The sequence below is a fragment of the Oncorhynchus kisutch genome, linkage group LG11 (genome assembly GCF_002021735.2).
Source record: "Oncorhynchus kisutch isolate 150728-3 linkage group LG11, Okis_V2, whole genome shotgun sequence".
Classification (NCBI taxonomy): domain Eukaryota; kingdom Metazoa; phylum Chordata; class Actinopteri; order Salmoniformes; family Salmonidae; genus Oncorhynchus; species Oncorhynchus kisutch.
Window position 1 is genome coordinate 91,047,924 of NC_034184.2, and position 15,278 is coordinate 91,063,201.

At 43.2% G+C, this 15,278-nt stretch overlaps 1 protein-coding gene across 1 annotated transcript in view; it reads right to left on the bottom strand.

Annotated features, from left to right (window-relative positions):
* Positions 1–3,346: 3,346 nt before the first annotated feature.
* The window catches only part of ptchd1 (patched domain containing 1), an 89,484-nt gene continuing 77,552 nt past the window's right edge, over positions 3,347–15,278 (bottom strand). Inside the window, exons 11-13 of the mRNA XM_031836482.1 lie at positions 13,107–13,284; positions 4,650–4,986; positions 3,347–4,170 (exon numbers count right to left, since the gene is read on the bottom strand). Coding sequence (XP_031692342.1) covers positions 3,570–4,170; positions 4,650–4,986; positions 13,107–13,284 — 1,116 coding nt within the window. The 3' untranslated portion in view covers positions 3,347–3,569. The remainder of the gene's footprint in view (positions 4,171–4,649; positions 4,987–13,106; positions 13,285–15,278) is intronic.

The window sequence follows — 15,278 nt, forward strand, 5'->3', positions numbered from 1 at the left end:
ACGGTAGCACTGCTCCTCTATTACCTGTAATACGGTATCACTGCTCCTCTATTACCTGTAATACATGCCGTATATCACTGCTCCTCTATTACCTGTAATACATGCCGTATATCACTGCTCCTCTATTACCTGTAATACTGCATCACTGCTCCTCTATTACCTGTAATACATGCCGTATATCACTGCTCCTCTATTACCTGTAATACATGCCGTATATCACTGCTCCTCTATTACCTGTAATACATGCCGTACATCACTGCTCCTCTATTACCTGTAATACATGCCGTATATCACTGCTCCTCTATTACCTGTAATACATGCCGTACATCACTGCTCCTCTATTACCTGTAATACTGCATCACTGCTCCTCTATTACCTGTAATACATGCCGTATATCACTGCTCCTCTATTACCTGTAATACATGCTGTATATCACTGCTCCTCTATTACATGTAATACATGCCGTATATCACTGCTCCTCTATTACCTGTAATACAGTATCACTGCTCCTCTATTACCTGTAATACAGTATCACTGCTCCTCTATTACCTGTAATACGGTATCACTGGTCCTCTATTACCTGTAATACGGTATCACTGGTCCTCTATTACCTGTAATACGGTATGATGGCTCCTCTATTACCTGTAATACGGTAGCACTGGTCCTCTATTACCTGTAATATGGTATCACTGGTTCTCCATTACCTGTTATAAACTGGGTGGTTCGAGCCCTGAATGCTGATTGGCTGACAGCCGTGGTATATCAGACCGTATACCACAGGTATGACAAAACATTTATTTTTACTGCTCTAATTATGTTGGTAGCCAGTTTATAATAGCAATAAGGCAGCTCGGGGTTTATGGTATATGGAAAATATACCACGGCTAAGGGCTGTGTCTATGCCTCCGCAATGCGTCGTGCATAAGAACAGCCCTTAGCCGTGGTATATTTGCCATATACCACATCCCCTCATGACTTACTGCTTAATTATAGAGTACCACAGTATAAGTCATAACTCCAATAAAACCTAGAAGTCAAACAGAGAAATGGTTCTAATTGTTTTTCCACCAATCATATTTCCCATAGGGGATTTTAGAAACACCTAAAGTAAGGGCTGTGTTTCGTGTAGGCCTACCCTGGTGTAACCTTTTGATAACCGATCTCTCTAGGACAAGGTGACAAGGTGATCAATATATTTACCCCCCAATTTTTTTTTAAATGCCGCTAATGTGGCTATCATAAAGAACTACAAATGCCATGATGATCTGGATAAGACTGCCGAATTGAGGCAAAGGTCAGAATCTCTGGATTATCTATCTAATGTTTAGTAATGAATACATAGGCAACATTTCTTTAAATGGACAACTGTCTTGTATAAGTTTTAAATTGACACAATACCCGTTAGCAAATGTGTCAGCTAGAGATGACATGCATCTTTGATGCTAATTAGCATTTGATTAGAATCTGAGAGTAAATAGAGCCGGATATATTGTAAAGTCACCTAGTCTTTACATGGTTATCAAAACGTCATGCCAGGGCAAGCCTACATGAAACATAGCCCTCATTATAAGTGTTTCTAAATCCCATATGAGAAAAATGAATAGTGGAAAAACTATTTGAACCATTTCCCTGTTGGACCACCAGGTTATATGTGTATTATGACACCTCCACTCTGGAGCTCTATACGGTATCACTGGTCCTCTATTACCTGTGATACGGTATTTTTTGGAGTTTGGAATAAACAGATGATTCACAGGTAAATGTAACATACACAGTGTTCCACAGGTCATTAGTTACTATGACAACTGACTGACATCCCTCTCATACAGGGTTAGAAGTCTCTGATTGGACAATAGTTCATGAAGGGTTTCTGACATCCCTAAAACCTTTCCTCCATTGATACAGGAAACTCTTACTGATGTCAAAGTCTCTGTGAGACCATAGTAGATCCAGTCTGCAGTAGATCCAGTCTGAGTAGATCCAGTCTGCAGTAGATCCAGTCTGCAGCAGATCCAGTCTGAGTAGATCCAGTCTGCAGTAGATCCAGTCTGCAGCAGATCCAGTCTGCAGCAGATCCAGTCTGCAGTAGATCCAGTCTGCAGTAGACCCAGTGTTCAGTAGATCCAGTCTGCAGTAGATCCAGTCTGCAGCAGATCCAGTGTTCAGTAGATCCAGTCTGCAGTAGATCCAGTCTGCAGTAGACCCAGTGTTCAGTAGATCCAGTCTGCAGTAGATCAAGTCCGCAGTAGATCCAGTGTTCAGTAGATCCAGTCTGTAGTAGATCCAGTCTGCAGCAGATCCAGTGTTCAGTAGACCCAGTCTGCAGTAGATCCAGTCTGCAGTAGACCCCGTGTTCAGTAGATCCAGTCTGCAGTAGACCCCGTGTTCAGTAGATCCAGTCTGCAGTAGACCCAGTCTGCAGTAGATCCAGTCTGCAGTAGATCCAGACTGCAGTAGACCCAGTGTTCAGTAGATCCAGACTGCAGTAGACCCAGTCTGCAGTATAGCCAGTCTGCAGTAGACCCTGTGTTCAGTAGATCCAGACTGTAGTAGATCCAGTGTGCAGTAGATCCAGACTGTAGTAGATCCAGTGTTCAGTAGATCCAGACTGTAGTAGATCCAGTGTGCAGTATATCCAGTGTGCAGTAGATCAAGTGTTCAGTAGATCCAGTGTGCAGTAGATCCAGACTGTAGTAGAGCCAGTCTGCAGTAGACCCCGTGTTCAGTAGATCCAGTGTGCAGTAGATCCAGACTGTAGTAGATCCAGTGTGCAGTAGATCCAGACCATAGTAGATCCAGTGTGCAGTAGATCCAGTCTGAAATAGATCCCGTGTGCAGTAGATCCAGTGTTCAGTAGATCCAGACTGCAGTAGATCCAGTTTTCAGTAGATCCAGTCTGCAGTAGATCCAGTGTTCAGTAGATCCAGTGTTCAGTAGATCCAGTCTTCAGTAGTTCCAGACTGCAGTAGATCCAGACTGCAGTAGGTCCAGTCTGCAGTACATACAGACTGCAGTAGATCCAGTCTGCAGTAGATCCAGTCTGCAGTAGATCCAGACTGCAGTAGATCCAGTCTGCAGTAGATACAGACTGCAAAAAATGGGGGGGGGGGCATGTCCTGATAACTGTATGACACTGCAACAAGAGGCAAGGAGAGAGTAACCATGGAAACAAAGCACCTCTCCATTTTTCTTCTATCTTACTCCACCCTCTCTGTTTCACTCTGTCTCTCACTCTCTTTCTCTCTACCTCTCCCTTTGACTTTTTCTCCCTCTCACTTTCTTTCTCTCTCCCTATCTATCTCTCATCTGACTTTCTCACCTTCTCTCGCTCTTCCTCTCTACCTCTCACTTTCTTTCTCTCACCCCATCTCTCTCATCTGACTTTCTCACCCTCTCTTTCACTCTCTCTCCCTCAGTTTCTTCCTCTCTCTCTCTATGTGAAAACGCAACATGTTGATTCCTTGCTCTGATTGGCCACAACACGTGAGGCATCAGCCAACAGAGGCTAGTAGCCATGGTAACATATCCTCAGCGACCCCATCAAAATCTGTGACATCACATCCTGTTGGTCAGACGGTGGTGATCTGGTCGACCACCCTGGTGCTGTCAACCATCTCCACACACTCCACTTCCTCTCTAAGCCCCTCCCCTTCCCCTCTGTCTCCCTGTCTACTTCCTGTCTTCTTGGCGGGTGGCAGGAAGGTGAGCAGCGTGGGCAGGAAGGCCAAGGCATGGAGCGCTGAACAGAATGCCGTCAGCACTAGGCAACGGAACAGCGAGCGTGTAAGGTTGGAGCGGACGGCGGCCAGAGGGAGCAGCGCTGCAGTGTAGCAGATCAACGTCTGTAGAGATGGGACGCCATGTCTCTCCAACGCCAGTCTGACCCACACGGTCCGGCTGTCCCCCCGGCCAGAGGAGAAGGTGGCCAGTAGAGGACCACAGCAGTCTGCAGAGTGACCCAGTGCTGAAATCAGACATAACACAGACACGCAGTCGAGCTCCACGCCCCACAGAGTCATGAAGCCCAGAACACCAAACTGGACAGAGAGGAGGGTTAGACTGAGCCACACTGCCACTAGGGGCTCCACCACCGCTAGAGACGACAGACCCAGCAGGAACAACACCGCCATCAGGGAGTGGCGCAGAGGAGAGCTCACCGCTGTAGCATACCTAGAGAGAGGGGGAGAGAAAGAGAGAAACAGAGAGATGGAGAGAGGAAGATACAAAGGAGAGAGAGGGGGTGAGAGGGAAAGAGGTAGAGGGGAGAGGGAAAGAAGAGAGAGGGAGAGGGAAAGAGGAGAGAGGGAGAGGGAAAGAGGAGAGAGGTAGAATGGGAGAGGGAAAGAGGAGAGAGGTAGAAGGGGAGAGGGAAAGAAGAGAGAGGTAGAGGGGGAGAGGGAAAGGAGAGGAGAGAGAGGAAGAGAGGGGCAGAAAGGAAAGAGAAGGAGAGAGACAAAAAGACAGGTAGAGGGGGGAGTGAAAGAGGAGGAGAGAGAGAGATAGAGAGACAGGTAGGGGAGGGAGAGAGGAGGCGAGAGAGAAAGACAGGTACAGAGGGGGAGGGAAAGAGGAGGAGACAGAAAGATCAGTTGAGACTCTCCTCTCTTCTCTCACACACACACACACACACACACACACTCCTGTCCCACCTGTCCAGGTAGACGAAGGAGGGGTTGAAGATGAGAAAGCGGACGCGTGATGTCAGAGACAGACGTCTCAGTGTGTCCAATAGGACGGACATCTCCTCCCTCTTGTTCTCTGTTGTCTTGGCAACCAGGAAGACACGTGACGCTGCCATCTCTGGCTCCTCCCCTTCATCGCGCTCAGCGAAGATGATGTCATCGGCAAAATGAGCGAATTGCGGCTGGCGAAGGAAGGAGAGGCGGAGCATCCGCGTAAAGCTTTCACGTGATTGGCTGGTAGTGGAGAGGTTCCGTTCTGTCAGGTAATCCAGGTAGCTTTCCAGCCAGCTGATTCGTTGGAACCCTTCAACAATAATAACAATTATATTCATGTACCAATAGTAATATTTATACAGCACTTTTCATACAATATAATACTAGTTCTACAGCTGCACCATCGAGAGCATCCTGACTGGTTGCATCACTGCTTGGTATGGCAACTGCTCGGCATCTAACCGCAAAGAGCTACAGAGGATAGTGTGTACAGTCCAGTACATCACTGGGACCAAACTCCCTGCCATCCAGGACCTCTATACCAGGTGGTGGTGTGTACAGTCCAGTACATCACTGGGACCAAACTCCCTGCCATCCAGGACCTCTATACCAGGTGGTGGTGTGTACAGTCCAGTACATCACTGGGACCAAACTCCCTGCCATCCAGGACCTCTATACCAGGTGGTGTCGGAGGATTTCTTCACACACACTGCTGCTACCTAGTACCTCTGCACAATGACTCGGTACCGGTACCCCTTGTATATAGCCACGTTATTGTTATTTTATTGGGTTACTATTTACCCTTTAGCTTATTTTTTTAAAACTCCGCATTGTTGGTTAAGGGATCGTAAGTAACATTTCACGGTAAGGTCTACTGTTGCATTCGGCAAGTGACAAATAAAAAGGTATTTGATTTGATTGTTGATTTATTTGATTACTTTAAATCACTTGACAATCAATCAAAACAATCAATCAAAAGCAAGTTCCTGAAAATGTGTTTAAAAGAGGGAATAGGGTTTAAAAGAGATTTAAAGAAGACCATTAGCTTTGAGGGAATCGGGTTAATGCCATGGTGATACATTGGCAATTTTGGAAGACAAACATTTAAAATAATAATCTGGGGAGTTTTGATTGGCAGCGCCACATAGTGGGTAATTTTTTATGTTCCTCCAATCAGAGCTGAGATCTCGGTCCTGTGATCAGTCTGCCGTTTTAAAATATTTAGGAAAACATGGTGGCCATTTTTTAGATGAAGCGAGAGAAAATACCTAAAACCTAAAATCATCTCTGGTTTTGGAGTGAAATGTTGGTCATTAATGTCTCATATGTTACCTCACTACCATATTTGATCACAATATGTTAGTATATACATATTGTGTTCAGTTTGTCATATTTAACTGCCAGAAACATACACTGTAGTGCCCATGCTAATCGATCAGCCTGCTAATCGAAGCCCATATTAAATGGATATTTCACCCAAATTACAAAATGACATACTGATTTACTTACCCTGTAAGCAGTCTATGGAAGGTATGACAACAATCCTGCTTTGGTTTAGTTTTCCTGGCACGGTTTCCACATGCTAACATTTTAGCATTTGTGGCACAACTCCCATTCAAGTCATGGGACCAATATCAGCATTTTTCCCATACCATGTACAAAACATCTATAAGTGACTTTGTTGAGCTTCACAGTCCATTGTAGATATTATTGGATGATTTTGACATGATGTGCGAAAAAGGCTAAATACAAAATAGATTAAATACCGAAATCGAATTTATCTAAGTATTCACACCCCTGATACAATACTTTCGATAAGCACCTTTGGTGGTGATTACAGCTCTGAGTCGTCTGGGGTATGTCTGTATAAGCTCTGAATCGTTCTTGGGTATGCCTGTATCAGCTGTGAGTCTTCTTGGGTATGCCTGTATCAGCTTTGAGTCGTCTTGGGTATGTCTGTATCAGCTGTGAGTCTTCTTGGGTATGCCTGTATCAGCTGTGAGTCTTCTTGGGTATGCCTGTATCAGCTTTGAGTCATCTTGGTTATGTCTGTATCAGCTCTGAGTTGTCTTGGGTATGTCTGTATCAGGTCTGAGTCGTCTTGGGTATGTCTGTATCAGCGCTGAGTCGTCTTGGGTATGTCTGTATCAGCTCTGAGTCGTCTTGGGTTTGTCTGTATCAGCTCTGAGCCGTCTTGGGTATGCCTGTATCAGCTCTGAGTCTTCTTGGGTATGCCTGTATCAGCTCTGAGTCGTCTTGGGTATGTCTGTATCAGCTCTGAGTCATCTTGGGTATGTCTGTATCAGCTCTGAGTCGTCTTGGGTATGTCTGTATCAGCTCTGAGTCGTCTTGGGTATGTCTGTATCAGCTCTGAGTCATCTTGGGTATGTCTGTATCAGCTCTGAGTCGTCTTGGGTATGTCTGTATCAGCTCCGAGTCGTCTTGGGTATGTCTGTATCAGCTCCGAGTCGTCTTGGGTATGTCTGTATCAGCTCCGAGTCGTCTTGGGTATGTCTGTATCAGCTCTGAGTCGTCTTGGGTATGTCTGTATCAGCTCTGAGTCGTCTTGGGTATGTCTGTATCAGCTCTGAGTCATCTTGGGTATGTCTGTATCAGCTCTGAGTCGTCTTGGGTATGTCTGTATCAGCTCCGAGTCGTCTTGGGTATGTCTGTATCAGCTCCGAGTCGTCTTGGGTATGTCTGTATCAGCTCCGAGTCGTCTTGGGTATGTCTGTATCAGCTCCGAGTCGTCTTGGGTATGTCTGTATCAGCTCGGAGTCGTCTTGGGTATGTCTGTATCAGCTCTGAGTCGTCTTGGGTATGTCTGTATCAGCTCCGAGTCGTCTTGGGTATGTCTGTATCAGCTCCGAGTCGTCTTGGGTATGTCTGTATCAGCTCCGAGTCGTCTTGGGTATGTCTGTATCAGCTCTGAGTCGGCTTGGGTATGTCTGTATCAGCTCCGAGTCGTCTTGGGTATATCGCTGCTGGTTAATGAAAACAGATTGCTTGCTTTTTGTTCCATTTTATTACAACCAAACTCATTAGAATGATTCACCTTCCTGGTTTTACGGTGACAACGTCCGTGGAGGGTTTGCAATGCAACGTATGGAGATGTGTGAATCTGATCTGATAGATGGTTCTGATTAGGTTCATAAAACAGGCCTAATAGGGAGTAGTAAAACACTTAGTGGACATTCTCGCTCTCTCTTTATATTGGATCTTTGTCCAGCTACTGTGAAACGTTTGGATTTGTGTAAAACCCTTCATAGACTGTATGGTTTTAATATTATACACTGTGAGTGTGTTTAGACAGCCTGTTTAAAACAAGATGTTGATTAATGTTGTTTAGGCTTTTGATGAGACTTTTTCACTCTCTTTGTTGTGAATTTAATCTTGTTTATTGACAATATAGTGTATATATATTTCAACAATGAAGCAATGCATTAACTTAGAACAATGTGGACTGCAAAAACCTTCAAGTTAACAGATTTAGCAAAAATTTGATTTTTAACCTTTTTAAATGTTTTATTTCACCTTTATTTAACCAGGTAGGCTAGTTGAGAACACCTTTATTTAACCAGGTAGGCTAGTTGAGAACACCTTTATTTAACCAGGTAGGCTAGTTGAGAACACCTTTATTTAACCAGGTAGGCTAGTTGAGAACACCTTTATTTAACCAGGTAGTCTAGTTGAGAACACCTTTATTTAACCAGGTAGGCTAGTTGAGAACACCTTTATTTAACCAGGTAGGCTAGTTGAGAACACCTTTATTTAACCAGGTAGGCTAGTTGAGAACACCTTTATTTAACCAGGTAGGCTAGTTGAGAACACCTTTATTTAACCAGGTAGGCCAGTTGAGAACACCTTTATTTAACCAGGTAGGCCAGTTGAGAACACCTTTATTTAACCAGGTAGGCTAGTTGAGAACACCTTTATTTAACCAGGCAGGCTAGTTGAGAACACCTTTATTTAACCAGGTAGGCTAGTTGAGAACACCTTTATTTAACCAGGTAGGCTAGTTGAGAACACCTTTATTTAACCAGGTAGGCTAGTTGAGAACACCTTTATTTAACCAGGTAGGCCAGTTGAGAACACCTTTATTTAACCAGGTAGGCCAGTTGAGAACACCTTTATTTAACCAGGTAGGCTAGTTGAGAACACCTTTATTTAACCAGGCAGGCTAGTTGAGAACACCTTTATTTAACCAGGTAGGCTAGTTGAGAACACCTTTATTTAACCAGGTAGGCTAGTTGAGAACACCTTTATTTAACCAGGTAGGCTAGTTGAGAACACCTTTATTTAACCAGGTAGGCTAGTTGAGAACACCTTTATTTAACCAGGTAGGCCAGTTGAGAACACCTTTATTTAACCAGGTAGGCCAGTTGAGAACACCTTTATTTAACCAGGTAGGCCAGTTGAGAACACCTTTATTTAACCAGGTAGGCCAGTTGAGAACACCTTTATTTAACCAGGTAGGCTAGTTGAGAACACCTTTATTTAACCAGGTAGGCTAGTTGAGAACACCTTTATTTAACCAGGTAGGCTAGTTGAGAACACCTTTATTTAACCAGGTAGGCTAGTTGAGAACACCTTTATTTAACCAGGTAGGCTAGTTGAGAACACCTTTATTTAACCAGGTAGTCTAGTTGAGAACAAGTTCTCATTTGCAACTGCGACCTGGCCAAGATAAAGCAAAGCAGTGTGGCACAGACAACAACCCAGAGTTACACATGGAGTAAACAATAAACAAGCCAATAACACAATAAACAAGTCAATGACACTGTAGAAAAAAGAAAGTATATATACAGTGTGTGCAAAAGGCATGAGGAGGTAAGCATTAAATAGGCCATAGGAGCTAATAATGACAATTTAGCAGATTAACACTGGAGTGACAAATGAGCAGATGATGATGTGCAAGTAGAGATACTGTTGTGCAAAAGAGCAGAAAAGTAAATAAAATATAAACAGTATGCAGAGAACTGGAAGGTGGCCAAATGAGGTGTTGGCTTTGGGAATGATCCGTGAGATATTCCTGCTCGAACGTGTGCTACGGGTGGGTGTTGTTATCGTGACCAGTGAACTGAGATAAGCGGAGCTTTACCTAGCATAGATGAACTGAGCAGAGCTTTACCTAGCATAGACTTATAGATGACCTGGAGCCAGTGGGTCTGGTGACAAATTTGTAGCGAGGGCCAGCCGACTAGAGCATACAGGTCTCAGTGGTGGGTGGTATAAGATGATTTGGTAACAAAACGGATGGCACTGTGATAGACTGACTCCAGTTTGCTGAGTAGAGTGTTGGAAGCTATTTTGTAGATGACATCACTGAAGTCGAGAATCGGTAGGATAGTCAGTTTTACTAGGGTAAGTTTGGCGGAGTGAGTGAAGGAAGCTTTGTTGCGAATTAGAAAGCCGATTTTAGATTTAATTTTGGATTGGAGATGTATAATATGAGTCTGGAAGGAGAGTTTACAGTCTAGCCAGACACCTAGGTATTTATAGTTGTCCACATATTCTAGGTCGGAACCGTCCAGGGTGGTGATGCAAGTCGGGCGAGCGGGTGCTGGCAGCGAACGGTTGAAAAGCATGCATTTGGTCTTACTAGCGTTTAAGAGCAGTTAGAGGCCACGGAAGGACTGTTGTATGGCATTGAAGCTCGTTTGGAGGTTAGTTAGCACAGTGTCCAAGGAAGGGCCAGAAGTACACAGAATGGTGTCGTCTGCGTAGAGGTGGATCAGGGAATCGACCGCAGCAAGAGCAACATCTACATGGACTTTACAGTGTCCCAAAACAGGATGCGAAGTTCTGCTTGAAAATGCTAGCCTTTGCTTTCCTGACTGACTGCGTGTATTGGTTCCTGACTTCCCTGAACAGTTGCATATTGTGGGGACTATTCAATGCTATTGCAGTCCGCCACAGGATGTTTTTGTGCTGGTCAAGGGCAGTCAGATCTGGAGTGAACCAAGGGCTATATCTGTTCTTAGTTCTGCATTTTTTGAACGGGGCATGCTTATCTAAGATGGTGAGGAAATTACTTTTAAAGAATGACCAGGCATCCTCGACTGACGGGATGAGGTCAATATCCTTCCAGGGTACCTGGGCCAGGTTGATTAGAAAGGCCTGCTCGCATAAGTGTTTTAGGGAGCGTTTGACGGTGATGAGGGGTGGTCGTTTGACCGCAGACCCATAGCGGATACAGGCAATGAGGCAGTGATCGCTGAGATCCTGATTGAAAACAGCAGAGGTGTATTTGGAGGGCAAGTTGGTCAGGATAATGTCTATGAGGGTGCCCATGTTTACGGATTTAGAGTTGTACCTGGTGGGTTCCTTGATGATTTGTGTGAGATTGAGGGCATCTAGCTTAGATTGTAGGACTGCCGTGGTGTTAAGCATATCCCATATCCCTAACACAATGAACTCTGAAGCTAGATGGGGGGCGATCAATTCACAAATTGTGTCCAGGGCACAGCTGGGAGCGGAGGGGGGTCGATAGCAGGAGGCAACAGTGAGAGACTTATTTCTGGAGAGGTACATTTTTAAAATTAGAAGTTCAAACTGTTTGGGTATAGACCTGGAAAGTATGACAGAACTTTGCAGGCTCTCTCTGCAGTAGATTGCAACTCCTCCTCCTTTGGCAGTTCTATCTTGATGGAAAATGTTGTAGCTGGGTATGGAAATCTCAGAATTGTTGGTGGCTTACCTAAGCTAGGATTCAGACACGGCAAGGACATCAGGGTTAGCAGAGTGTGCTAAAGCAGTGAGTAAAACAAACTTAGGGAGGAGGCTTCTGATGTTGACATGCATGAAACCAAGGTTTTTTCGATCACAGAAGTTAACAGGATAGGATAGGTCTGTATTTTGTTATTTGGTTTCTGTAAACTTTTTAACAAACTATAACAGACTAATATTGGAATTGGAGGGCAATACCAAGGCAATACATGAAATACTTTAAACATACAACTTGAAGCAACCACATACAGGCATTTGGAAAGTTTTCAGACCTTTTGACTTTTTCCACATTTTGTTACATTACATAATTATTTTAAAATTGATCAAATCCAATAAATTCCTCTTCAATCTACACACAATAACTCATAATGACAAAGTGAAAAAAGGGTTTTAAAAATTCCAGCAAATGTATTAAAAAAAAAAAATAGAAAAACCTTAGTCAGTAATACTGACTTTGCTACGAGACTGTAAATTGAGCTCAGATGCATCCTGTTTCCATTGATGATTCTTGAGATGTTTCTACAACTTGATTGGAGTTCACCTGTGGTAAATTCAAATGATTGGACATGATTTGGAGGGGCACACACCTGTCTATATAAGGTCCCACAGTTGACATTGCATGTCAGAGAAAAAACAAAGCCATGACGTCGAAGGAATTGTCCGTAGAGCTCCGAGACAGGATTGTGTCGAGGCACAGATCTGGGGAAGGGTACCAAAAAACGCCTGCAGCATTTGTTGGCCCCCAAAATCACAGTGGCGACCAAGACAGAGCTCTAGAGTTCCTCTGTGGAAATGGAGCACTCCCATCAATCAGTTGGAGCATTCCAACAATCAGGCTAAATAGTTCCGTCTGGCCACTCTACCATAAAGGCCTGATTGGTGAAGTGCTGTAGAGACTGTTGTCCTTCTGGCAGGTTCTTCCATCTCAGCCAATAAGCTCTGGTCAGTGTGGTCATTGGGTGCTTGGTAACCTCCCCTCTTGCCAAGTTTGGTCGGACGTCCAGCTCAAGGCAGAGTCTGGGTAGTTTCCCAATGATGGAGACCCCTGTGCTCTTGGAAACTTTCAACACTGTAGGAATAGTTTTATACCCTTCCCCAAATATACGCCGCATCACCATTCAATCTCAGAGATCTACGGACAGTTCCTTGGACTTCATGGTATAGTTACTGCACTGCCAACTGTGGGACCTTATACAGACAGATGTGTTTCTTTCTAAATCATGTCCAAATAGTTGAATTGGCCACAGGTGGGCTCCAACCAAGTTGTAGTGACATCTCATGCATGGTCAAAGGAAATTGGATACCCCTGAGTTGCCTCAACAAATTGCCAGTGGATCATGGCCTTTAGGGTTAGTACTTTTAAGGTTCTCCATCAGGGTTAGGGGTCAGAGGTCAGTACACCTTTCGCATACTCAAGCAGGGTTAGGGTTAGGGGAGTGTTTTGCAAACTCGGTCCTGGGGCCCCCCTGGATACAGGTTTTGTTTTTTGCTCTAGCGCTACACAGCTGATTCAAATAATGAAAGCTAGATGATGAGTTGATCATTTGAATCAGATGTGTAGTGCTAGGGCAAAAAAACAAAACATGCACCCCTTGGGGTCCCCAGGACCAAGTTTTGAAAACCCTGGGTTAGGGTTAAAGGTTAGAGGTCAGTGCCTTTAGCTACTCCGGCAGGGTTAGAGTTATGGTTGGAGGTCAGTACCTTTAGCGTACTCCAGCAGGTCTCGCTGTACCGAGGTGTTCCAATAGGGGGCGCTCTCATAGACATAGAAGCCAATCACAGGAGAGTAGGAGGAGAAGTAGCGCTGCTGGGCGCGAGCATACAACAACGTCCCTGTATCCATAGCAACCAGAGAACTGGGCTCCGAGCCCTGGCTCACCTGCAACACACATGTTATTATATATTAGATATATTCTTAATAACGGTTAGGGCTTAGAGTTAGAAATATTAACGTTAGTAGTCAGTGGAATTAGTATAATTAGTAGTCAGCGCAGTTAGTAGTCAGTAGAGTTAGTAGAGTTAGTAGAATTATTAACGTTAGTAGTCAGTGGAATTAGTATAATTAGTAGTCAGTAGAGTTAGTAGAATTAGTAGTCAGTACAGTTAGTAGAATTAGTAGTCAGTAGAGTTAGTAGAATTAGTAGTCAGTAGAGTTAGTAGAATTAGTAGTCAGTAGAGTTAGTAGAATTAGTAGTCAGTACAGTTAGTAGAATTAGTAGTCAGTAGAGTTAGTAGAATTAGTAGTCAGTAGAGTTAGTAGAATTAGTAGTCAGTGCAGTTAGTAGTCAGTAGAGTTAGTAGAATTATTAACGTTAGTAGTACAATTAGTAGTCAGTGAAGTTAGTAGAATTATTAACGTTAGTAGTCAGTAGAGTCAGTAGAGTTATTAATGTTAGTAGTCAGTAGAGTTAGTAGAATTATTAATGTTAGTAGTCAGTAGAGTTAGTAGATTATTAATGTTAGTAGTAGGTAGAGTTAGTAGAGTTAGTAGATTATTAACGTTAGTAGTCAGTAGAGTTAGTAGAATTATTAATGTTAGTAGTCAGTAGAGTTAGTAGAATTATTAATGTTAGTAGTCAGTAGAGTTAGTAGATTATTAATGTTAGTAGTAGGTAGAGTTAGTAGAGTTAGTAGATTATTAACGTTAGTAGTCAGTAGAGTTAGTAGAATTATTAATGTTAGTAGTCAGTCGAGTTAGTAGAGTTAGTAGAATTATTCATGTTAGTAGTCAGTAAAGTTAGTAGAGTTAGTAGAGTTAGTAGTCCGTAGAGTTAGTAGAATTAGTAGTCATTAGAGTTAGTAGAATTAGTAGTCAGTGGAGTTAGTAGTCAGTAAAGTTAGTAGAGTTAGTAGAATTATTAACATTAGTAGTCAATAGAGTTAGTAGAGTTAGTAGTCAGTAGAGTTAGTAGATGTAATGACTGTCCTGGTCAGGTCAGGTTACAGGAGACCACAACCCTACAGATTATCTCTCAACCCCAACAGAGGAGGAGAGATCTAGAGGTCTGAAGATGTGGGGGGTTTTATGACCCCTCACACCCATGGCAAATCTCAGGCCACAGACAAATTCCTTTGTCCTGCTACTATGGAGAACCAGCCTCAGAACATTAAACATGAAATAAAGGGACTTTGGAACAATGGTTTCCGTCAGCCACAATTGTGGTCATGACGATAGATGGAATATGAAAATGTACATCATTTTTGTTTTGTTATTAAAGGTTAATAGATGACGCTATTACGAAAACATTGTAACGTGAAGAGTTTTCCTAGTATATGCTTGATGTTTATACATTGTACGTCGTATGGAAAATATCCAAATCAAAGAGAATGTTTTGGGGAAGATGAAATGTTAAGTTAGTTGTCTAAAATTGGATTGGAATAAAACGCCCAGAGAATTGACCTAAAGGTGGTTACGCCCACTTCTGACCCAAGGGTAGTAGAGTTAGTAGTCAGTGGAGTTAGTAGTCAGTAAAATTAGCATTCAGTAGAGGTAGTAGAGTTAGTAGTCAGTGGAGTTAGTAGTCAGTAGAATTAGCATTCAGTAGAGGTAGTAGTTAGTAGAGTTAGTAGTCAGTAGAATTAGCAGTGAGTAGAGGTAGTAGAGTTAGTAGTCAGTGGAGTTAGTAGTCAGTAGAATTAGCAGTCATTAGAGGTAGTAGAGTTAGTAGTCAGTGGAGTTAGTAGTCAGTAGAATTAGCAGTCAGTAGAGTTAGTAGAGTTATTAACGTTAGTAGTTAGTCGAGTTATTAACGTTAGTATTCAGTAGAGTTAGTAGAGTTATTAACGTTAGTATTCAGTAGAGTTAGTCGAGTTATTAACGTTAGTATTCAGTAGAGTTAGTAGAATTATTAACGTCAGTAGAGTTAGTCGAGT